At 46.6% G+C, this 25361-nt stretch overlaps 1 protein-coding gene across 2 annotated transcripts in view; it reads right to left on the minus strand.

Annotated features, from left to right (window-relative positions):
- Nucleotides 1-1996: 1996 nt before the first annotated feature.
- The window catches only part of COG7 (component of oligomeric golgi complex 7), a 90928-nt gene continuing 67563 nt past the window's right edge, over nucleotides 1997-25361 (minus strand). For both annotated transcript variants that reach the window (XM_061401420.1, XM_061401418.1), the window contains exons 14-17: nucleotides 22932-23015; nucleotides 18631-18745; nucleotides 5060-5203; nucleotides 1997-2398 (exon numbers count right to left, since the gene is read on the minus strand). In XM_061401420.1, the coding sequence (XP_061257404.1) occupies nucleotides 2232-2398; nucleotides 5060-5203; nucleotides 18631-18745; nucleotides 22932-23015 (510 nt within the window). In that variant the 3' untranslated portion in view covers nucleotides 1997-2231. The remainder of the gene's footprint in view (nucleotides 2399-5059; nucleotides 5204-18630; nucleotides 18746-22931; nucleotides 23016-25361) is intronic.

Genomic DNA, 25361 nt, shown 5'->3' on the forward strand with positions numbered 1-25361 from the left:
GTGGGGAACAGAAGGTGTGGGAATTCCCTGGGAGACAGACCCAGAGGGAGACACAGCCCTGGCAGCCCAGTGGGGCTGTTTCAAAGGCTGAGATCACAGTGGTGCCACTCCCAAGGGGCTGGCACGGGCAGGCTGACCTGGGTGGGATTAGGTGGAGCCAACACCTCTGGGCTCCCAGCCCTGCACATGGCCGCTGAGTGACTCTGGGCAAGCCCCTTAGATCTCTCCAAGCCTCAGTTCCTTTGTGCGTGAAATATTCCCGGGCTCCATGTTCCGGGAATGTGAGGCAATGGGTAGGAGACAAGGAAAGCCCACCCAGGCTCAGAACATGGTGCAGCTCAATTCAAAAGGAGCCTGCAAGGGACTCGGCTGCCTGCCCTTCTCCCAGTTTTCAGGCAGCAAGAAATCCTGCATGGTCTAAGCCAGGGTTTCTCTACCAGAGGTGGTTTTGCCTCCTGGACCATGTCTGGATGTTGTTGGTTGTCATGTTGGTTGTCACAACTAGGGCATCCAATGGGTGGAGGCCAGTGATGCTATTCAAAATCCCACAGTGCACAGGACGCCCCACGGCAGAGCTGTTCAGCCTGGCGGACGTCAGTCCTGCTCCTGTGCTCCCAGCCTTGCTTGCAGCTGGGGAGACACCTGGCGACCCAACATGGCCATGAGGCCTGGGAGGAAGTCAAGGGTGGGGCTCTGGGAAGGCCTTTGCCTCCCCAGTGGAAGGGATGAACTGCTGCTTGGCCACCCCCTCTCTGCCTCCTTCCTCTCTGGATGCGGATGCTGTACCTACTTGCAGGAGGATGAGGCACCACGCCCATAGTGCAACGTCAAGATCACAGAGAGGCTGGTCCTGACTCGGTCCAGCCACTAAATAGTGCCCATAGCCACCACCATTTGACTCTCTGCTACTAGCAAAAATCAATTCTTATTTAAGTCACTCAAATTACATTATTCTGTTACTTAGAGCCAACTAAAATCTTAACAGACACAGAAGCTATTGACAAAAAAAAAAAAAAAGAAAGAAAACCTGATAGAGGGCTTCCTGTGGCTCAGTGGTAAAGAATACACTTTCTAGTGCAGAAGACTAGAGTTCAGTCCCTGAGCCAGGAAGATCCCACGTGCCACATGGCAACTAAGCCCTCGAGCCACAACTACTGAGCCTGTGCTCAAAAACCCGGCAACCACCACTACTGAACCTATGTGCAGCAACTACTAAAGCACCGCGCTCTAGAGCCTGTGCTCTGCAGCAAGAGAAGCCACCGCAGTGAGAAGCCTGAGCACCGCAACGAAGAGTAACCTCTGCTTGCTGCAACTGGAGAAAAGCCCGCGTGCAGCAACAGGGCTTTTCGGTCAAAAATTAATTTAAAAAAAAGAAAAAAACCTGACAGAATCTACATCACCTGGCGGGTTTTTTAAAAAAGGGAAAATCAAAGTCCTTACCATGGCTTGCAGGACATGCTATGATCTGCACCTCTTTCCTCCCTGACCTTATCTCTGGCTTCCCACTTCCACTGCTGTCCACGGACATGCCCAGGGCCTGATCCGCCTTTGCCCTCAGCCTGAGCACTCCTCAGAGCTCGTCACCACGCACAGCCCTCATCCTTCAGGTCCTGGGGTTGCCCGTCCAGCTCTTCCCAGGCCACTGCCCCCTGACGCCCTCTGGGCCCCCAGCACTAACATCTTGGATGATCTTAGTCGGAAAGGAAAGTAAAAGGCTCCCCGTCCATAGTATTCTCCAGGTAAGAATACAGGAGTGGATGGCCATGCCGCTCTCCAGAGAATCTTCCCAACCCAGGGATCAAACCTGGGTCTCCCACATTGCAGGCAGATTCTTAACCACTGAGCCACCAAGGAAGCCAGACCTTAGTCAGTTTACCTGCCAATTCTCTCTCCCTCCCTGCTTCAGCCTCCTTCCCAGCCGAATCCCCAGTGTGGACAGCCCAGTACGTGGGAAGCATCCAAATATTCACTGAGTAAAAATGGAAAGAAAACGGCCTTTTTTCATTTCATGGTATTTATTAACTGCACTTTCAAGATGGAATCATTTTTAAAAATTATCTGAAAATTCCTAATAAATAATTTACCTCTAATTAACAGGCTTTTTTTTTGATTATACAAATGAACCAAGTCCTTTCGAAACAAGTTCTGGCCAATGCCAGGTGGATTTTTAGAGCAAGACCAGTCTGGAGAGTTCTGTGGCCCCAACACTCTTGTCAGCAAGAGCATGGGGGTCAGTAGTCCACACTCCGCATGGTGGCCACCGTGGTGGCGAGGCGACGGGGCAGGCCTTTGCTGACCTGTCTGTAGTCCTCGGGCTTGGCCTTCAAGAGCATCACGATGTTCTGGAGGGTGCGGGACGGCTGCAGGCCCAGGGCGTCCATCACGTTGATCAGGTAGTCTGTGGGGCGGACACAGATAGACAGACTCAGCACTAAGGAGACGAGCCCCAAGGGCCTCCCCATAGTAAGAAACAAGACGTCCCCCCAACGCCCCCGACGCTGGCTGCCAGATCTGCTCTCAGCCCGTGGGCCTTCACTCTGAGGGTGTTTTACAGGACAGTCAAATATGACTGTGAGCTCGGCCCAGGCCCAGGTCTAGGGAGTCTAAATAAACGAAGGAGTTGCCAACATCGCCACCACACACTCATCTCTGCAGCCCGATCCGCCGACCTCAGCTGAAGCTCTACACTGAGAACTCCTGGGTTCCCAGCCCTGCTCCCCAGTGGCCCCCACTGACCACACGGAAAACCCAAGGGGTCAGGAGACACAGGGTTTATCTAAGCAGCTCCCAAAGACCCCCCAGCAGAGCCTCTATAGGGGGGATGCAGATGGTGCTGGGGGCAATCCCTGGTGTAATGTGGTTCCCACAACTTCCAGATATAACCCCTTGGGGTACAAGTGAGGACAGATTCCTGAGCCCACCCCCAGGCCCAGTTGATGAAAGTCTCCAAGAGGGGTGTGAGGGGCCTGTCCTTCTGAAAAGCAGCATCCCCCATCCTAACCGGCAGGCGAGCTCAGGCAGCACAGGCAGAGTGGAAGAGAAAATGGGGTTTCCAAGGTCAGGGTGACCTCAGTGACTCCTTTGACCTCTTGTGTCTCCGCTTCCACCCCTGGAGGCAGTCAGTACCCTCGGGCAGCACCGCTCAGGGGGTGAAGAGGGACAAGGACCATGAACACGCCCCATGTGATGCAGGTGGTCAATAACTGGGCATTCTTTCCCTTCGTCCTTCCGGGGCAGTGTGGCCAGCCCTCTCCGGCTCCTCCCTCTCTTCCTGCTCCCAGGGGCTGGGAGACACATCACCCAGCAAGTTCCTCCCTACTTTCTGATCACCGCCCGCATCAATCTCTCCTCCCCGATTAGGCTGGAGCTCCAGCGTGGCTCTATCTTCCCTGTGTCTTCTTTCCAAGGCACAGCCTGTAGACGGTGCCTGCTTTGTCCTGGATGCCTGACCCCACGACCCTCTCAGACAGCCACTTCCCAGGAAGGGCGCCACCAACCGGTCAGACACCTGCCTCCGGCCCATGTGCACCCATAAAACTGTGTGCTCTCCTTGACTGCAGGCCGGGACCTGCAAAGTGGCAGCCCACAACCTACCACATCTTCTGTCCAGACAGCAAGAGTGCTTTTGTTTCAACATTTAACTTTGTGTCCCTAAGGTGTCCATATGCTGCCACAGACCTCACTGCTCCCTATTGTGTTACCACTGGGCAGCTTCCCGGGACCTAAGCCCACAGTCACTCCCTCATGGTGGAAGCTCAGTGAGCACAGGAACTGTCCAGACCGCTCTGGTTCTATCCCATCTCCTAGCATGACAGCTGCTTGCAACAGATGCTCAGTCACCACTGAGCAAGTGAAGAGGTGGATCTGGATGGGAGCTGAACAGTGAGGGAAGACGACATGTAGACGAGTGAACTCTAGGGGCCGCCCCCAAATCTCACTCGCTAGTTCTGCTGGTTCTCCCCTCAGTGCTCCTGCCTGTACTAACAGGGACCACTGATGAACAAGGGAACCTCTTCATCTCTTCTCTGAACACGTGCCCCGTGAGATGACGAGAGCTGGCCGCTGCTCTGTAACTGCTGAGAGCTGACCATGAATGAGTATAGCGAGTGGAGTCACACATCTGGGTTCGAGGCCTGGCTCCGTTACTCACTGCCCCGTGACCTGGAGGAAAGCATCTCACTTCTATTTCTGCTTTGGCAAAACCAGAGGCTGGCTTGGCCCTGTGCTCACTCAGGTCAAAGCCCTGGCTGGGTCCCCAGGCTGCTACTCTTCAAGTCTCCTACCACCTGCTCCCCTGACCGCTCCAAGAGCTGCCTCCAGCGAAAGAGCCGGCAAGTCACTGGAATGATACCAAGAGGGTGGGGAGATGCTCCGACTGCCCGCCTGCAGCACCCCAACCTCAGAGCACCTCCCACTGGGTGGCATCACCTCCAGGGACGTGCGCCAGCAGGAGGAGATGGGCACACACCCCTTGACCTGGGAATCAGGCAGGTACTCAGGTGGACACAGCGGGGCGACCCTGGTGGGGTGGCCTTGTGACGCAAGTGCTCTGTGCCCCCGTTTCCTTATCAGAGTGCTGAAGGCAGGAGCGCAGACCTCACAGGGGAGTTTTGAAGATTGCATAAGACAATGGGCGCGAGAGCTTGGCTCAGGACCTGCATGCCTGCCTGTAGTGAGCACTTAATCAAGGTCAGTTTGGATGATGATTATATGGATGAACAGAAGGCAAGGCAGGGCAGGGCAGCATCACACCAGCCTGCCTCACCCATCCAGCCTGTCTTGCCAAGGCGCCCCTGAACGGCTCTCAGCCCTGGCAGCTGTGAGAATCCCTGGGGACATCTGGCAAACTACTGGTGCCCAGGCTTCCACCCAGACTTGTCACGTCAGAGCCTCTGGGGGCGGGGACTGGAGAATCCACATTTTTAACAAAGCTTCCCAGACCAACCCCGAGCTGAAGCTGAGAGGAGCCCTGGGACAACCTTCCTGGAGACAACCTCCTGGTTGTCTGGTTCCTGGACAACCTCCTGGACAACCTCCCCCGCCCGCCGCGGGGACCCACCGATGTCGGTGGCCAGCTGCTTGGTGGAGTGCGGGGTGAGCTCAGGAATCTGCAGGATGGCGTCACAGTAGGTCTGCATGGTGGCTCTGGCGATGGAGCCCAGCCAGTTGTCGGCCATGTTGTCCAGCTCGGGCAGCTCGTCCCCTGGAGAGGGAAAGATGGTCGTCACCAAAGAAACAGAGCCCGGTCAGGAAAAACTGCCCACTGACAGCCTACACAGGTTTCCTTGGTGGCTCAGACGGTAAAGAATCTGCAGGCAATGCAGGAGATCCAGGTTTGATCCCAGGGTCGGGAAGACCCCCTGGAAAAGGAAATGGTAACCCACTCTAGTATTCTTGCCTGGAGAATCCCATGGACAGGGGAGCCTGATGGGTGGCAGTCCATGGGGTTGTAGAGTCAGACACGACTGAGTGACTAACACGTTCACTTTCACCAGCTTGTACAGGGCTGCTCTGGGTGACCAGGGCCATGACAGGTGCCACACGTATACACAAAGCTACAGTCAGGTGGGCAACACAGGAAACAGAAGACAATTACATCTTAGGTCAACTGGTATTGACTTAGTATAATGAGGATTCAGAAGAGAAAGCAGTCGGGTGAGGTGGGACAACCTTAGTGGTCTCAAAGTCCAGGGGCCGATGCAGCCACTCAGGCCAGGAGGACTTCTGCGCCTGCCCATCAGATGACCCGCCCAGAGCCGGACTAGCAGACCAGGAGCTGACCCCCCTGTCTGTAACCCAGGTCAGAGGGAGTCGGGGAGCCTCCTAGGGCCCAGCACTCACACCTGGGCAGCACGTGCCTCCTCTGCCCAGAATCATGACTCCATGGCAGCTCCGGCTGCCTCCAAAGATCTCCCAATTCCCTGTGGCCAAAACAGGTGCCTCCACCAGGGAAGAGGACCACAACACGGGGAGCCTGCGGCCTTCTTGCAGGGGTCTGCTCTAGCCCACTGGGCGGGTGACCCTGGGACACATCACTTCATAGTTCGTGAAGTTCAATTTCCTCACGGGAACGATTTTTAAATCTCCCTCCTACTTATCATGTATCTAAGCCTGTAGCCCGTCAGGCTCCTCTGTCCGTGGAATTCTCCAGGCCAGAATATGGGAGTGGATAGCCATTCCCTTCTTCAGGGGATCTTCCCGACTCAGGGATTGAACCCAGGTCTCCCACATTTACCGTCTGAGCCACCAGGGAAGCCCGTATCTAAGCCAAAAAGTTCCTATTGGCTGTTTAACCATCTGCTTCATAAAACTTTCACTGTTAAAATGCTGGAAAAGAATATGAAGAAGAATTTATATATAACTGAATTAGTTTGCTGTACATGAGAAACTAACACAACACTGTAAATCAACTGTACTTCAAAAAAATCTTTAGAAAAGAAAAAATATGGGGACTGGAATGAGCTATTCCAAATCCTGAAAGATGATGCTGTGAAAGTGCTGCACTCAATATGCCAGCAAATTTGGAAAACGCAGCAGTGGCCACAGAACTGGAAAAGGTCAGTTTTCATTCCAATCCCAAAGAAAGGCAATGCCAAAGAATGCTCAAACTACCACACAATTGCACTCATCTCACACGCTAGTAAAGTAATGCTCAAAATTCTCGAAGCCAGGCTTCAGCAATATGTGAACCGTGAACTTCCTGATGTTCAAGCTGGTTTTAGAAAAGGCAGAGGAACCAGAGATCAAATTGCCAACATCCGCTGGATCATGGAAAAAGCAAGAGAGTTCCAGAAAAACATCTATTTCTGCTTTATTGACTATGCCAAAGTCTTTGACTGTGGGGATCACAATAAACTGTGGAAAATTCTGAAAGACATGGGAATATCAGACCACCTGACCTGCCTCTTGAGAAATTTGTATGCTGGTCAGGAAGCAACAGTTAGAACTGGACATGGAACAACAGACTGGTTCCAAATAGGAAAAGGAGTACATCAAGGCTGTATATTGTCACCCTGTTTATTTAACTTATATGCAGAGTACATCATGAGAAACGCTGGACTGGAAGAAACACAAGCTGGAATCAAGATTGCCAGGAGAAATATCAATAACCTCAGATATGCAGATGACACCACCCTTATGGCAGAAAGTGAAGAGGAACTAATAAGCCTCTTGATGAAAGTGAAAGTGGAGAGTGAAAAAGTTGGCTTAAAGCTCCACATTCATAAAACGAAGATCATGGCATCCGGTCCCATCACTTCATGGGAAATAGATGGGGAAACAGTGTCAGACTTTATTTTTCTGGGCTCCAAAATCACTGCAGATGGTGACTGCAGCCATGAAATTAAAAGACGCTTACTCCGTGGAAGGAAAGTTATGACCAACCTAGACAGCATATTCAAAAGCAGAGACATTACTTTGCCAACAAAGGTCCGTCTAGTCAAGGCTATGGTTTTTCCTGTGGTCATGTATGGATGTGAGAGTTGGACTGTGAATACAACTAAAGAATTGATGCTTTTGAACTGTGGTGTTAGAGAAGACTCTTGAGAGTCCCTTGAACTGCAAGGAGAGCCAACCAGTCCATTCTGAAGGAGATCAGCCCTGGGATTTCTTTGGAAGGAATGATGCTAAAGCTGAAACTCCAGTACTTTGGCCACCTCATGCGAAGAGTTGACTCATTGGAAAAGACTCTGATGCTGGGAGGGATTGGGGGCAGGAGGAGAAGGGGACGACAGAGGATGAGATGTCTGGATGGCATCACTGACTCGATGGACATGAGTGTGGGTGAACTCCGGGAGTTGGTTATGGACAGGGAGGCCTGGTGTGCTGCGGTTCATGGGGTCGCAAAGAGTCGGACACGACTGAGCGACTGATCTGATCTGGAATGCTAGTTCACTGGGTAATTCTTTCCAATTTTTTGTATGTTTGAAAATTTTCATAGTAACATATTGAATGAAAGATTTAAAACAAAAAATTATCCAGGTCAGTTTCTTTTTTTTTTGTTATGGTTTCAACCAGTATTACAATGCTATTTTATGGCTGGAAGGTTTTTTTTCCTTCTTAACAATGTTCAACCCAGAGCCTAGCACATGGTAAACAATTAATAAACATTTAAGTGAGTGAATGGAAACAACCACATACTCACTAAATCTCTATATATGTATCGGCAGTGAAACAACAAGCTATTATGCTCCTCCTGATGTAAGGCAACAGACAATAAATACAGCACTACATTCTCTTGCCAAAGAATGTGAACCTGAATTTAATCCTTACCAGTAAAAGATACAAAATGAAGTATTTCTAAGTCAAGTATTCCTAAATGAAATAACATGATGCCTGGGATTTGATTTAAATACTCTAGCAAAAAATGTGAGCAGAATATATGAAACAAGAAGAAGCCATTCTTAAACCCAGGTGATAAGTGTCTGGGTTTCACTGTACTAGTCTCATGATTTGGGTGTGTATAGAAAGTTGCATGAAAAATAGTTTAAAAAAATTTTTTTAAGGTTTTCCTTTTTTTGTTTTATATTGGGAGCATTTTAAAACAAAACACTTATTTACTTTTGGTGGTGCTTTGTCTCTGTTGCCGCACAAGCTTTCTCCATTTGCAGGTAGCAGGGTCTACTCTCAAGTTGCGATGCTAGGGCTTCTCACTGCAGTGGCTTCTCTACAGGCTCTAGGGCACACGGGCTTCAGCAGTTGTGGCACACGGGCTCAACTGCCCTGAGGCATGTGGGATCTTCCTGGACTGGGTGTCAAACCAGCATCCTTTGCATTGCAAGGCAGATTCTTAACCACTAGACCACCAGGGAAGCCCCTAAAATTTTTCTTTAAACTTAAAAAGCATATTAGTGGACTGCTCCGGTGGTCCAGTGGTTAAGACTGTGCCTGCCCATATAGGGGACACAGTCCAATCCCTGATCTGGGAAGACTCCACATGCCACACGGCAACTGAGCCTGTGCGCGCTCTAGAGCCTGTGCTCTGCAAGAAACCCCCGCAGTGAGAAGCTGGAGCACCGCAGGTAGAGAGTAGCCCCTGCTCACTGCAAATAGAGAAAGCCCGCATGCAGCAACAAAGACGCTGTGCAGCCAGAAATAAATAAATAAATAATTTTAATTAAAAAATAAAAGGGGAAGGCAACAAGAGATCTTCCTCTTAAAAAAAAAAGTATATTAGCCATTAGATGAAAATAAAAATCACTTAGGATCAAGATGGTGACACACGAAGACCCTGAACTCACTTCTTCCCCCTGGAGAGGCAGAGAACAAAACCCCCACACAGCAGGGAGGGATCTCACGGGCAGAGCCCCTCCCTGAGGAGCGAAGGGTCTGTCTGTGCCCCACATCCAGCGCGCCAACCCTGGGACCCGCACCAGTCAGATGAGGTCCCCAAAACATCTGGCTCTGAAACCAGTGGGACCCGGGGGTGCTGTGGGGATCTGAGATACTCCTGTTGAGGAGCTCGAACACAGAGACTCATCCTGGGAACCAGAGCAAAGGCAGCAGTTTGAGAGGTGACCGGATTACACATGAAGGAAATTCAGTTGCTAGTCTTAAAGCTTCAGCCAGAGGCACAGGGAATATCCTGGGGGAGGAGAGGTGATGGAAAACGCCATTCTGCACTCTCCCCCTCGGGGCACAGAGGGGCATGCGGAGACACAGCCTCCTGAAAGCTGAGGGTGTGGGCACCACCCCCTGCCCCCCCACCCTGCGCTCTCCTTCTGCACCACTAAAAGCAGGTGTGCCCTGCCCCCCCACCCCCTGCCGCGCTCCTTCCCAACCCTGGTTCCCCACAGGGAACGCCTCGGTTGCCTGACTCTGATGACCAGAGGGGCTTATGCTCCTGGGCCCTGCAGGACCATAGCAATCAGAAAGTCATTTTAATTTTTTTTTTTTTTTTTTTTACTGTTTCAGTATAATTTTATTAGCAGTTATTACATCAAAACTCACATTTATAGGATCCAAAGGACGGTCTTAGTATATGTAATTAGAGTTTAACAGTAAGATAGAACATATTCTCATTATAGCACAGCCCTTAAAGAGTCAAGGATAACACGGAGAATTAAGTACATTTCTTGATAGACACAGAAATGAAGTCTGTATGCATAGTGTCACTTAAAAACAAAGTTCCGTGGAAGTATATAATAAATCTATGGATGTGAATTTCAGTGGCAAGTATCTCTGACTTCCAAACAACGGACACCAAAGGGATGTCCAATCAAACACAAGCACGGTGGCTTTCATTCAGTGTAGAGCAGTGATAACTCTACAAAGAGACCTTGAGTCCTTAAGCCTTGTAATATGCTTTTATGCTGTGACACCAATACAAAACACATCAACTCTAAGGCGTAGACTCTGACGCATTATGACAAAAAACCTTTTTTCTGTCAGAAAACACTGAGTTTTTTCCTCGGAAAATACTGAACATTTTTCTATCAGAAAATGCTGTGGTATTCTGGGCAGGATACCACACCCAGGACACCAGACAGGAGACGGTAACACAACCGGTCTGCATGTGAAAAAGGCCCATTTAATTGTCCTGAAGCTTCAACCTGCAGGACTGGCCTCAGGTTTGCCACCCGGGCTACAGAGGTGCCCTCTGGGAAGGCAGGCAGGGAGACGTCACTCGTGCCCCCTCCCTTGGCTTCACCCCTGCTCAATGGTGCCTCCCAGCAAGGAGCTTCCACACTCCTCTAAGTCCCCATTCTTGCAGCTGTTGCCCACGAGACACCTCCAGACCAGATCTTCCAGTCTGGAAGGCAGCAGGGTCCATGACTGCAGCCCCTGCATACTTTAAAAGCTGTTACCTGCCGATCTGGCTTCCAATCAGCCTGAATCTGGGCGCTCAATGTAATCACCCCCTTAGGAACAGACAGGTCTTGGCACATCCCAGGACCCATCAAGAAACAAACCAGGCTTCCTGGACAGCCACAAAGGTATAAGAGACAACCGAGAGCTAGGGTGAAGCTGAGTGATAAGGTTCATTTCCTACACAAAGCCATTCCTTCAAGCCTGGGAGAGGGGGCTCTTTCGCTTGTTACACGGAGGCCAACGCAGAGAGTCAAGCAAAATGAGGGAACAGAGGAATAGTTTCCAAATGAAAGAAAGAGACTGAACCTGAGAAAAATGCCTTAATGAAACAGACATAAGTCATCTACCTGAAAAAGAGTTCAAACTCACGGTCATAAAGATGGTCACCCAGCTTGGGCAAAGAATGGATGAACAGTGAGGACATCAACAAAAAGAGAGAAAACACAAGAAAGTACCAAACGGAAATAATAGAGCTCAAGAATATGAACTGAAAAATACGTTAGTGGGATTCAACAGCAGATTAGATGAACCGGAAGAACGATTCACTGACCTGGAAGATAGAGCAGTGGAACTCATGCAAACAGATCAGCAAAAAGAAAGAATTTTAAAAAGTGAGGATAACTTAAGAGACTTATTGGACAACATCGAGCAGAATAATGTTTGCATTATAGGGGTCCCAGAAGGAGAAGAGAGAAACAAGCAGAAAATTTATTTGAAGAACTAATGGCTGAAAACTTCCCTAACCTGAGGAAGGAAACAGAAATCAAGATCCAGGACACAGAGTTCCAAATAAGATGAACCCAAAGAGAACCACACCAACAGACTTTATAAGTGAAATGTCAAAAGTTAAAGAGAATCTTAAATGCAATGGGGGGAATAAAACACAAAATCTTGCAATATGCAAGGAAACCCCATAAGATTATCAGCTAATTTTTTTTATCAGCTGATACTTCAACAGAAACTCTTCAAGTCAGAGGGACTGGCACGTTATATTCTAAGTGCTGAAAGGAAAAAACTTCCAACCAAGAACAGTCTATCACTCAGGTTATCATTCAGAACTGAGAGAGAGAGTTTTCAAGATAAGTAACAGCTAAAGGAGTTTACCACTACTAAACCAGCCTTGTAAGAAATATTGAAGGGTCTTCTTTAAGCTGAAAAGAAAAGGCGCTAACTAATAACAAGAAAACATGAAAATAAAAATCTCTCTGGTAAAAGGTGAATATATAGTTAAGGCAGAATATGCTAGTATGAAAGTTAAAACACAAAAGAGGTAAAATTAACTAAAAAAATTAGTCAAGGGATACTCAAAAAGATATATGACATAAAAAAGTTAATGTGATGGGGGAGGTAAAAATGTAGAGTTTTTAAAAATGCATTCAAGTGTAAGTTTCTATCAATTTAAAATATACTGAAGTATGTGTGTGTGTGTATATATATATTATATGTGAACCTCATGGCAACCACAAAGCAAAAACCTACAGTAGATACACAAAAGATAATTAGAAAGGAATCGAAACATAATACTAAAGAAATTCATCAAACCACAATGGAAGAGAGTTTGGTTCATATTCTGCCGGATCTATATTCAATACTTTTACATGCAAACATGCATGTAGAAATAGACAAGGTGGGGGTATTTTCAAACAGAAATAATACTGCATGAATTATTCTGTATCTGCTTTTTTGTCTTAACAATAACAGATCTTTTCTGTCTTAACAATATATAAAATCCGTATTTTTGAAGACCTTATCTCTAGGTACAAATAGTTCTACCTCCCATAAAGAAAATCAAAAAGAATTTTTCAACATTATGGATACATCACAATATATTTATCTATTCCCTGAGTAATAGACATTTGGGTTTTGTAATTTTGTGCAATGAACTGCCTTATATGCACCTCTGTGGGCACATATACATGGATTCCTCTAGGATGGGCATGCAGAAGAAGAGCTGTTGGATCAAAAAGGATGGGTGTCCTTTAGCTGTTGATGGAAATCACCCTCCAGACAACCTTTATCAATTTATACTCCTAGGGTCTAATCTTTGGTTTTCTTCTTGTACAAGTCATGAGATATATCATACACGTGGTAGAACATATATAAAAAAAATTACATGTCTTAAAGAAGAACCATAAAGCCAATGCCAGTGCAACCACTTCTATGCTCAAGACAAAGGCCACTGCCAGGACCTGAAATCTCCCACATGCCTCTCCAGTCACACATAGCAGGATCCCAGGTACCATGCTCTGTATCCCCCAGCAAGCCTTCGAGCTTTGGCTGTTCACATTCTGTCTTACTTCTTTTGCTCGATAATATGTTTGTCAGAATCATTCATGTCATTATGTATTGCTGTAGCTTGTTCACCTTTAATACTGCATACTATTTCATCCCATCAGATCAGATCAGATCAGTCGCTTAGTCATGTCCGACTCTTCGTGACCCCATGAATCGCAGCACACCAGGCCTCCCTGTCCATAACCAACTCCCGGAGTTCACTCAGACTCACGTCCATTGAGTCAGTGATGCCATCCAGCCATCTCATCCTCTGTCATCCCCTTCTCCTCCTGCCCCCAATCCCTCCCAGCATCAGAGTCTTTTCCAATGAGTCAACTCTTCGCATGAGGTGGCCAGAGTACTGGAGTTTCAGCTTTAGCATCATTCCTTCCAAAGAAATCCCAGGGCTGATCTCCTTCAGAATGGACTGGTTGACTACACCATAATGTAAGCACCCACTGACCGCTGATGGATATTCGGTTTGTGGCTTCTGGTCTGTGGCTATTATCAAGTCACCACAAATATCCTTACAGATATATATGGAGGCACCTATTGAAGAGGTTCTAGGATGTACATCTTGGAGTAACCCGATAGGCTGAGGGTATGCACACTGTCCCTCTTATTAGAAAATGCCAAACTGTTTTCAAAGTGGATGCATCGACTGATAGTGGTGGTGAGCGTTCTCCAGTCTTTTCTTTCTGGCCTCACCACAGAGCTTAACAGACCTTAGTTCCCCGACCAGGGATCGAACCAATACCCTCGGCAGTGAAAGTGCAGAGTCCTAACCACTGGATAGCCAGGGAAGTCCCCTAGTCTTTTCTTCTTCCACTTATATACATAGAAGCTTTTTTTCAAACGGACTCATACTGTATACTGCATTAAATATTTTTGTAATCTCAAAAATGACAGAATGATCTCTGTTCATTTCCAAGCAAACCATTCAATGTCACAGTAATCCAAGTCTATGCCCCAACCACTAATGGTGAAGAAGCTGAAGTTGAATGGTTTTATGATGACCTACACAACATTCTAGAACTAACACCAAAAAAAGATGTCCTTTTCATCACAGGGGACTGGAATGTAAAAGAAGGAAGTCAAGAGATACCTGGAGTACCAGCCAAGTTTGGCCTTGGAGTACAAAATGAAGCAGGGCAAAGGCTAACAGAGTTTTGCCAAGAGAACAAATTGGTCATAGCAAACATCCTTTTCCAGCAACACAAGAGACGACTCTACACGTGGACATCACCAGATGGCCGACACCGAAATCAAACTGATTATATTCTTTGCAGCCAAAGCTGGAGAAGCTCTACACAGTCAGCAAAAACAAGACCAGGAATTGACTGTGGCTCAGATCATGAACTCCTTATTGCCAAATTCAGACTTAAATTGAAGAAAGTAGGGAAAACCACTAGACCATTCAGGTATGACCTAAATCAAATCCCTTATGATTATACAGCGGAAGTGACAAACAGATTCAAGGGATCTGATAGAGTGCCGGAGGAACTATGAACAGAGATTCATGACCTTATACAGGAGGCAGTGATCAAGAACATCCCCAAGAAAAAGAAATGCAAAAAGGCAAAATGGTTGTCTGAGGAGGCCTTACAAATAGCTGAGAAAAGAAGAGAAGTGAAAGGCAAAGTAGAAAAGCAAAGATATACCCATCTGAATGCAGAGTTCCAAAGAACAGCAAGGAGAGATAAGAAAGCCTTCCTCAGTGATCAGTGCAAAGAAACAGAGGAAGACAATAGAATGGGAAAGACTAGAGATCTCCTCAAGAAAATTAGAGATACCAAGGGAACTTTTCATGCAAAGATGGGCACAATAAAGGACAAAGCGTAGGGACCTAACAGATGCAGAAGATATTAAGAAGAGGTGGCAAGAATACACAGAAGAACTACACAAAAAAGATCTTCATGACTCAGATAACCATGATGGTGTGATCACTCACCTAGAGCCAGACATCCTGGAATGCAAAGTTAAGTGGGCCTTAGGAAGCATCACTACAAACAAAGCTAGTAGAGGAGACAGAATTCCAGCTGAGCTATTTCAAATCCTAAAAGATGACACTTTGAAGTGCTGCACTCAATATGCCAGCAGACTTGGAAAACTCAGCAGCGGCCACAGGACTGGAAAAGGTCAGTTTTCATTCCAGTCCCAAAGAAAGGCAATGTCAAAGACTGTTCAAATTACCGCACAATTGCACTCATCTCACAGATTAGCAAAGTTATGAAAATTAGAAATTTTCTATTTTCTAGAAAATAGAAAATTCTCCAAGTGAGGCTTCAGCAGTATGTGAACCGAGAACTTCCAGATGTTCAAGCTGGATTTAGAAAAGGCAGAGGAACCAGAAATCAAATTCCCAATATCCGCTGGATCCCTGAAAAACCAAGAGTTCCAGAAAAACATCTACTTCTGCTTTATTGACTATGCCAAAGCCTTTGTGTGGATCACAACAAAGTCTGGAAAATTCTGAAAGAGATGGGAATAGCAGACCACCTTACCTGCCTCCTGAGAAATCTGTATGCAGGTCAAGAAGCAACAGTTAGAACTGGACATGGAACAACCGACTGGTTCCAAATTGGGAAAGGAGTATGTCAAGGCTGTATACTGTCACCCTGTTTATTTAACTTATGTGCAGAGTATATCATGCTAAATGCCGGGCTGGATGAAGCACAAGGTGGAATCAAGACCGCTGGGAGAAATATCAATAACCTCAGATATGCAGATGACACCATCCTTATGGCAGAAAGAGAAGAGGAACTGAAGACCCTCTTGATGAAAGTAAAAGAGGAGAGCAAAAAAGCTGGCTTAAAACTCAACATTCAGAAAACTAACATCATGGCATCTGGTCCCATCACCTCATGGTAAATAGATGGGGAAACAATGGAAACAGTGACAGATTATTTTTTGGGGGCTCCAAAACCATTGCAGATGGTGACTGCAGCCATGAAATTAAAAGACACTTGCTCCTTGGAAGGAAGGCTATGACAAACCTAGACAGCATATCAAAAAGCAAAGACATTATTTTGCCAACAAAGGTCCATATGGTCCAAGCTATGGTTTTTCCAGTAGTCATGTATGGATGTGAGCATTGGATCATCAAGAAAGCTGAGCGCTGAAGAACTGATGCTTTTGAACTGTGGTGTTGGAGAAGACTCTTGAGACTCTCTTGGACTCCAAGGAGATCAGTCAATCCTAAAGGAAATCAGTCCTGAATATTCATTGGAAGGACTGATGCTGAGGCTGAAGCTTCAATACTTTGGCCACCTGATGTGAAGAACTGACTCCTTGGAAAAGACCCTGATGCTGGGAAAGATGGAAGGCAGGAGGAGAAGGGGACGACAGAGGATGAGATGTTTGGATGGCGTCACCGACTCAATGGATGTGAGTTTGAGCAAGCTGAGGGAGTTGGTGATGGACAGGGAAGCCTGGCAAGCTGCAGTCCATGGGGCCGCAAAGAGTCAGACAGGATTGAGAGACTGAACTGAACTGAATGAGTTAATGGTTGTATAGCATTTAGTTATATGGATACACCAAAAATTTCTAATCAAAATTTCTACAGTTTCACATTTATTTTTCTTTCTGATTCTTTGCTTTTATAAACAATGGTGGGACATACATTCATAGAGTTATACTCGTGATTATTTTATTAGCACACTTAATAGCAGAATTCCTGATCTAAAAGGTATACACATTTCTAAGGCCTTTGATCTTATGTCAAATAGTCCTTCAGGAATTCACACTGTACAATTTAAACTGTTTTCCTCCACCTTGCCAAATATTAAATAAACACTTAAACCAAATGGATGTAAATGCAGTCAATTTGATTATAAAAAATTGGTTATAAAAAATGAACCATGTTACTTTCATTTGCAGCTCTTTGAGAATTACTGAGGTTAAACATTTCTTTATATGTTTTAGCTTATGGAATGCCTTCAGGTTATTTACTTATTTTTCTGTGGGTGTTCACTTTTTTCTTACTGATTCATAAGAACTTTTATAAAATGAGGATATAACCATCATCTATCATATATGTTGCTATTTTTTCCAGATTACCATTTATATTTTTTACAATTTTTTTCATTTCAAAGTCTTCTCTTCCTTATCCCTAAGATTAATTAATTCTCACTCATAGATAAGCTTAGCAGGTTTCACATTTTAAATCTGAATTTTAAACAGAATTATTCTTTTTTCCAAAAACTATATGAGTATCAGGGACTTCCACGGTGGTCCAATGGTTAAGACTCCACGCTTCCACTGCAGGGAGCCTGGGTTCAATCCGTGGTCAGGAGACTAAGATCTCACATGTCAGGTGTTGCAGCCAAAAAATTATATAAGTATCGTCAACATTTATAATCTTATGAAACTTATAGATTTTATTTGTATTACTTTTACAAACAGTTTGTGGAAATTTGAGAACAATCCTAATTCTCTGTGGGATAAAAAGCTTGATGCATTGATTCAGTCAAATGCACTGATTATACGGAACGATTTCTCTTTTCTCATTAATCTTCCTGTGAAAGCCTAAATGAGAGGTACGAGGTTTCCTCAGTACTCATGTGGTTTTGCCATTACATGTCTGTCAGCTTCTTCTTTACATACATTGGTGCTGCGCTACTGGACACACCAGGGTACTGGCTACTACGGGTTCACTATGAAATCCACCTGTTACCCACACAAAGAATCGTTTAGTCCTATTTATTATCTTCTGATTTGATTCAACTTTTTCTAACAGTGACGCAGTCATCTTTTTTTTTATCTGCATTTACATGAGATCCCTTTTAGCAACCCTTAATTTATAATCTTTCAATGTGATTTTATTTTCAGCGTGGTGCCTTCTCTTGAGCTGCTGAATCCTTTATACACCAAGTGATTCTTTTTTCCTGTCTGTTCAGCCTTAAAGAGGGAGGCCTATCGTGCCCAATTTAGAGAGAAGATGATTTTTGATCAGAGAGTACGTGGCCCCTGTTCAAATCTGTCAGGCCAAGAGAATGAGGAAAAGGAAACGTGTTCATGTGTTGTGTTTTTACCTTGTCAGTTTATAGACCCAGGAGCCTTGGGGAGTTGGGAGCTTGCTGTAGTCAGAGGCAATTGGACAGGAAATGCAAACATCTGTGCTGAAGAGTTTATTTTTGTTCTGACAAGAACTGTACCTACAAGGGTCCACTTTACTCCGCACGTGGCCCACAGAGAGGGGGAGCAGAGAGAGCGCACCTAGCAAACCCCCCGGCCCTGTGAGCTCCCTTCTGTCATCAGTGAATGCCTACGAGCCCAGGCCCACCTACCACCACCTTCCCACTGAGGGCACTGGGGGGGTTCACCCAGAGACACCCTGCACAGTGAGCCTTCTCTTACACACTCCATCCTGCAGAAGTCCCTCGGTGGGTACAATAAGAAAACCCCAATCTCACCCAGTCACTCCTGTGCACTCCGACACCTATTTCATTGGGAGTGTGAAGGACATGTGTGTGATGCGGGTGAGGCTGCAAGGAGCCTGCGATCACATCCCAGCCTGCTGCTCCCTGTCCCGCACGTCTCTCTCACCTTGCTCAGGAGGAAACGGCAGCTTCCCGGCATGCAAGGCCAGCTCTAAGGCTGAGTCCTCCTGAGTCACGAACGGCTCCAGGTTCAGGGGGAGGGACATGATATACTGCCCGATCTGAAACAAAAGAGAGCGCTGTCAGCCCGGCGCTGACGCATGCATGTAATGATCGCATGCAGGACGTTCATGAGAAGGCAAATGGTGGGCAGACAAAACTGCAAGACCTGTTGGCAGCCCCAGGCCTGATCTATCCAGTGTGTGGTAATATGGGTTAGGCAACGTCTGAAAAATAAAACCACTGCCAGTTTGCATGTAGATCATAGATTCATCCTTCTCACTAATGGCCTCAATATTTCTGGAATGCATTCAATGTGAGCTCTACCTCAAATGAGTAATGGATTACCAGAGTGCTTTGTAAAATTTAAAGTGCTTGTGTAAATATGTTATTATTACTGTTCATGGATTAAAAACCGGTAAGATGCTAATGTCAACAAGTGCATAGTCAAGCAAGAATTTCAGTCGTGTCTTTTGGATGTGGATCTGGGTCTCTTCCTTCCAGGTTCCTGAAGCAGGTGAAGGAAGCAGTTTTGTGGGGGGAGTGGGGGCAAAGCAGTTTATAAGTTAATTTGGAGGGAAACTGTATGTTTTCATAATACAAACTCTAGAAAATAAACCTTCTTGGTTGGTGAGGAATCGCAAAGGTAGGGTTACAAGACATTAGAGATGAGCCATAAAGCAACTCAGGGTTAGTCATGTGTGTGTCATCATGGGTACATTTTAGACACCTATTTCTATTACAACTCACAATTGTTTAGGACAAAGTAAAGGCAAGCATAAGCTAAGTATATGTTTCGTTCCAAAATGAGATTGATTTTCAGGTTATGACAATAACCTGAATATATATTTTCTTTAAAGTATATATATAATATATATATTTATAATATATAACATATATTTATATATAATTTTTATATAGACATATAATTTATATGTTAATATAGATTTATATATTATATATTTATATAATATATTAATATATATTATATATTTATATATTTATTTATATATTATACATATATAATGTAATATATATTTTCTTAAAAAAATACTGGAGCCTGTTGTTGCTTTTTTTTTGGCTTCATACTGATTCTATACATTCATTCCCACTTAAGAGTTGATACTGATTCTGCCAGCTAACGTCCCAGGACTAGCTGAGAAAGATCTTCTCAATCTGGCCTTACATACACCATGGCAGGTGTCCAGAAGTTAAGGCAGACTCCCAAAAGCTACCAGCCCAGATTAATGCCTTCATTTCCAAACATTTAATGAAGCCCATTGTGCTAATAAGAAATTGTTAGTTTGGTCTCCTTTTAAAGAGGTACATACGCAGATGGTAAAATAAATGACATCAGCACCTTTTCCTTTCATTTACTTAGCACAATCTTTCACTCACACGAGACAAGTGGCCGCGTACCTGGCTAATAACCACAGCCACTGTACACTGCAGCTTGAAATGGCGACAAAATCACCGTTTTCCCCCAAGGCTGGGGGAAGAGAAGGGTGCTGAGTTTTGGGGTTAGAATGTCTTCATTTCAGTTCCACTCAGCCAGTACTTCCTGAATACCTACTATGTGCAGAGATCACAGGCATATTCCTGTACTTGGTACCTCTTTCATCTGTAGCCAGTTTTACTTGAGATAAAGAATCGTCATTATGCCTCGCATCTTTGCCATTTCATTTTTCCCAAGGACGTTCTGTTTCATCCCCTCATAATGCTCACACAGTTCTGTGTGGGTGAGGGCATCCACCAACAAGGCAAAGTGTCAAGTACAAATTTTCAATCATCTGACACCTCGAACTTCAATTAATGGGCCTCACACTGTGATTCCTAGAGAGATTCCATGACACCAGGTTTCTCTTGGGAGTTCTACATTTATTTTTTGGAAATCAATGTGGGAAAAGATGCTTCTCATCAGACCTCTAGAGGTTTGTCTACTATTCTCACATATTCAATAAATACTCGTCAATATCCCGTCTAGGTAACCACAGTGACTCAGGAAACATGAAAAGCTCTGTGGTCAGAGGGCCAGGGCTTGAGTTCTGACTCTCCCACTGTGTGACGTTGGGCACCTTACTTTACCAGCCGGGGCCCTGGTTTCATCATCTCTGAAATGAGGGTGATCTCACACTTACTTCAAAGGGCAGTGGCAAGGATAAAATTAATCCTGTGTGAGACACACATGCAGCATCCTGGCATCCTAAGAGAGCAGCCGCCGGGTAAATGGCTTCCCCACCCCACTCCCATCCCCCAGAGCCTCGGTGCTGCTGATGTGAAAACACGGCTGCCACCAACCGGCTCACTAAGTTGTTGTGAAGACAAACCTCGGTCTAGGACTTCCCTGGTGGTCTGGTGGTTAAGAATCCGCCTGCCAATGCAGGGGAACACTGGTTTGATTCCTGGTCTGGGAAGATCCCACATGCCTCAGGGCAACTAAACTTGTGCGCCTCAACTTCTGAAGCCCTCACCCTCCAGAGCCTGTGCTCCACCACAGGAGAAGCCACTGCGTCTAGAGAAAGCCCAAGCAGAGCAGCAAAGATCCAGCAGGACCGAAAATGACAGATAAATAATCTTTAAAAAGTCAATGTGAAAACCTTTCGAGTCCCTTCTGGAAAGCAACATCATTTCTGGAATCAATTTACAGTGCAACACACAAGTCTGGAGAAGGAAATGGCAACCCACTCCAGTGTTCTTGCCTGGAGAATCCCCATGGACAGAGGAGCCTGGCAGGCTACCGTCCATGGGGTCGCAGGAGTCGGACATGACTTAGCGACAAAACTACCACCGCCACACAAATCTCAATCCTAAAAATGAGAGTCTTCTCATTGGTTGTAAAGACCGACTCACATTTTCAGCTCCCTCAGTCCAGGATATTGGATGATGCCCTGAAAACAGAGGAAAACAACTGCCCTGTGGACAATGACACTGCTCAATGAACAGAGTGTGGAAGGCCATTCTCTTTGCTACTCACCAGTGGGATCACACAGGCCTCCTCTAACTGTACCGTGTTTACTTTTAAAATTCTTTCCCATCTTTTCAGTAGTCATGACTTACAAAGGGGTGGGTCCTAAAGTGAATGCTCATGGCAGAGATCACCCACCTCAAAATCACCCCTGAAAAATCACAGAACTCTCCCACAGTATGGGGAAGACATGATTGGGATCTGCTGCTCCCGGACATTTCTTAGGTTCACTGACATTTAAAAACAACGCAGCTGGACTGCAGGAAGGGCAATAAAGGAGAGGCCACAAGCAGATGTCTGGGAGACAATCAGCTCCCAAGGGTGAAAGGTGAAGGGGCAAAGGCCTTGAGGTGCCCCTGTTCCCCTGCAAGGCTCATTCTGCTCTTTGTTAACATTAAGCCTGTATAACTAAAATTCTTGTAGAGATTTACTTGAAAGTGGAAGTATTAGTCGCTCAGTTGTGTCTGACTCTTTCTGACCCCATGGACACGCTCCTGTGTCCATGGAATTCTCCAAGCAAGAATACTGGAGTGGGTAGCCATTCTGTCCTCCAGGGGATCTTCCCAACCAAGGGATCAAACCCAGGTCTCCCATACTGCAGGCAGATTCTTCACCATCTGAGCCACCAGGGAAGAGATGTACCTGCTGCTATGAAATTAAGCATGAGCACACAGGCCTGGTAAAAGGTAGGTGCTCACTACATGTTTTTTTGGGTTTGAACACACAACTATGACACACTGTTCTTCTGAAAAGTCATGAAGAATTTGACCACCTGCTTCCCATCTTCCCAAGCTCTGAATCTCCTGCTGCAGTGGTCTCCCACATCTTTGGCTCCAGGGACCAGTTTCATGGAAGACAATTTGCCCATGGCTGGGGGTGTGGTTTGGGAATAATTCAAGTGCACTACATTTATTGTGTACTTTACCCCTATTATTATTACATCAGCTCTACCTCAGATCATTAAGCACTAGATCCTAAAGGTTGGGGACCCTGTCCTACTGGACGCACACTTTGAAGCCCTCAGGTTTTGGCCACATCTCACATTGAGAGGGATGGGCCAGGGGCAGGAATGTGTTCGGCTCCAAAATCCACATGTGTTTCATCAGCTGACTTAAGGAAGTCAGCTGCATTTCCTTAAACTCCTGGCTATGGATGGAGACTGTCCCAAAGCACAGGTCCAGACAGCACCGGGGCAGCCAGGACCATTGCATGTGGAAGGGTCAGACACGACGCAGTCTCAGATGCTGTGATCAGCACAGAGCAAAGTGTTCAGAGGCTCTTACGTTGCTGATGTACTCGAGCGGGGTGAGACTGAAGGTGGGCAGGTCATCGGTCAGGGTTTCTCCAATGCCGGCAGTGTTCCAGCTCTAGGGGAGGAAGGAGAGGAAGCAGTCAGGGTCACAGCACCCAGGCAGCAAGGGAAAGCACAGAAGAACGTGGCACCCACCGTAGGCGCTGTCTCTGCTCAGAGCTGGCCTCTGGTGTTATTGCCATGTGGCAGAGCAGGGGTTTCTCTTCCTCCAGTCATCACCGGGAAGCCCGCCACAGAGGAGGCAATTCTTTCTCTCTCTCTGCATCCTTTCTGATCCATAAAACTCTACAAAGCAGGAAGTCCCACCTTCCCAACTCAACTATTCAATGGGAACCGATACTCTCTTCACCTTTCTTGGAAGGTGAGAGAAAGAGCTGGTTATTCTTGTTCTGGGTTTCTCTGCCGGGCACAGGTAGCCTCACTAACTCTGGGGTCGTCAGCCTGTACCCTGTAGAGACCAGGACCCCTGCTAAAACCCTCCCCAGAGACCATATGTGAGTCGGAAGCCCTGTCTGGTTGCAGGAACCGTGTTCACCAATACTGCTGCCAATAAGGTAAAGCTGCTGCTTTTGATCCACCTGCTTCCTGGATCTAGGTCTCAGCTGACTCAGAACTCAGTGGGAAAGGGATGAGAAGGAGGCTCCAGACCCCACCGGCAGCCCCTCTATCCTCTCCTGACCCCCCATCTAGAGACCTGCAGCACGACATGTCTCCTTTTGTCATTTAGTGGAACCTCGACGTCACTGTGGAGCCTCCCTGGGCTCCTCTATAGAGTGAGGCCAGTTACGGTACACACGTGGTTACAGAGGCCAGCCCAGCACACCTTCACACACAAGTCTAGCTTCTTAATTCTTACCCGAGTCTCCCTAGAGCCAGCCTGGAAAGCAGGGCCTTTGCTGGCTGGACTCCTGGAGGGACTCCTGAGGTCACATGGTAGCTGCTCTCTGCAGCCACCTGAGACCGATCTGGTTGCTTGATCCTCTAAGTAGCTTTCCGGGAATGGCGTGACCACGTCCGCCCCTGGGCTCCCGGCCCAGGCCAAGCTGCAGCCCTCCTCCCCACGCTCTCGAGCACCAACTCAGCTCTTAATTTGCCTGCTCTAGACAAAGTCTTTTCTTCCCCAGCCCTGCCCCTGTAGTTTTCTAAACTTCTTGTTCTTTTCTGAGAATCCTTTCATTTCAAAATATCCTACATTTTTTCAGTTAACTCCCACCCCACAGGGAGGGACACATGGATCAGGCACGCACACTGAGTGCCTGTGCTGTACCAGGCTTTGTAGGGAGAGACAAAGAAATGGCTGATCTTGGTTCTTGCTCTCCCTAGGGAATCGAGACCCCCTGACACATTCCTAGCCTAGACCCCCTACACCTACACACACACACACACACACACACACAGGCTTCCACTTCAGGAGTTCTCAGTGGTGGATGTCGATTTTATACAATAAGAGTTCAGAGGAACAGGAGCCCAAGGTGGCTAGAGAAAGGGCTGGCCAGAGGACGCATGAGGTGCAGAGAGGAAAGGTTGGAAGGAGAATGCACAGTGTGAACACCAGGCTAAGAAAAGGGGAAACGAGAGTGAGAGAAAAGAGAAAGAGGCAAGGAAGGAGGAAGGGAGGGAGAGAGAGAGATGAGAAGGTAACCTGTTACGTCTCAAAAGAGATATAAAAGACATACCCACCAATGTGTGGAGCTAGTCTGGATCCTGATTCAAATCATGACATTTATAAGACAATCAGAAATTTGAACATTAATTGATGACATTAAGGAATTGTTTTTAATTTTCTTTTTAGGGATGCTTATGGAGAAGGCAATGGCACCCCACTCCAGTACTCTTGCCTGGAAAATCCCATGGACGGAGGAGCCTGGTGGGCTGCAGTCCATGGGGTCGTGAAGAGTCGGACACAACTGAGCGACTTCACTTTCACTTTTCACTTTCATGCATTGGAGAAGGAAATGGCAACCCACTCCAGTGTTCTTGCCTGGAGAATCCCAGGGATGGCAGAGCCTGGTGGGCTGCTGTCTCTGGGGTCGCACAGAGTCGGACACGACTGAAGCGACTTAGCAGCAGCAGCAGCAGCATGGTATTGTGATTATTTTGAGAGTTCTATTTATTTATTTTTGGCTACGCTGGGTCCTTGTTACTTTGCTTTCTCCGGTTGTGGCAAGCAGGGGCTACTCTGTGTTGTGGAGTGCAGGCTTCTCACTGAGGCGGTTTCTCTTGTTGCGGAGCACAGGGTCCAGAGCATGGGCTCAGCAGCTGTGGTGCACAGGCTTCATCGATCTTCCCAGACCAGGGATCAAACCCGTGTCCCCTGCACTGGCAGGTGGATTCTTATCCACTGTGCCACCAGGGCAGTCCCTAGAGCTCTTATTTTAGATAAGGAGGTATATATGACACA

The sequence above is a fragment of the Bos javanicus genome, chromosome 25, assembly GCF_032452875.1.
Source record: "Bos javanicus breed banteng chromosome 25, ARS-OSU_banteng_1.0, whole genome shotgun sequence".
Classification (NCBI taxonomy): domain Eukaryota; kingdom Metazoa; phylum Chordata; class Mammalia; order Artiodactyla; family Bovidae; genus Bos; species Bos javanicus.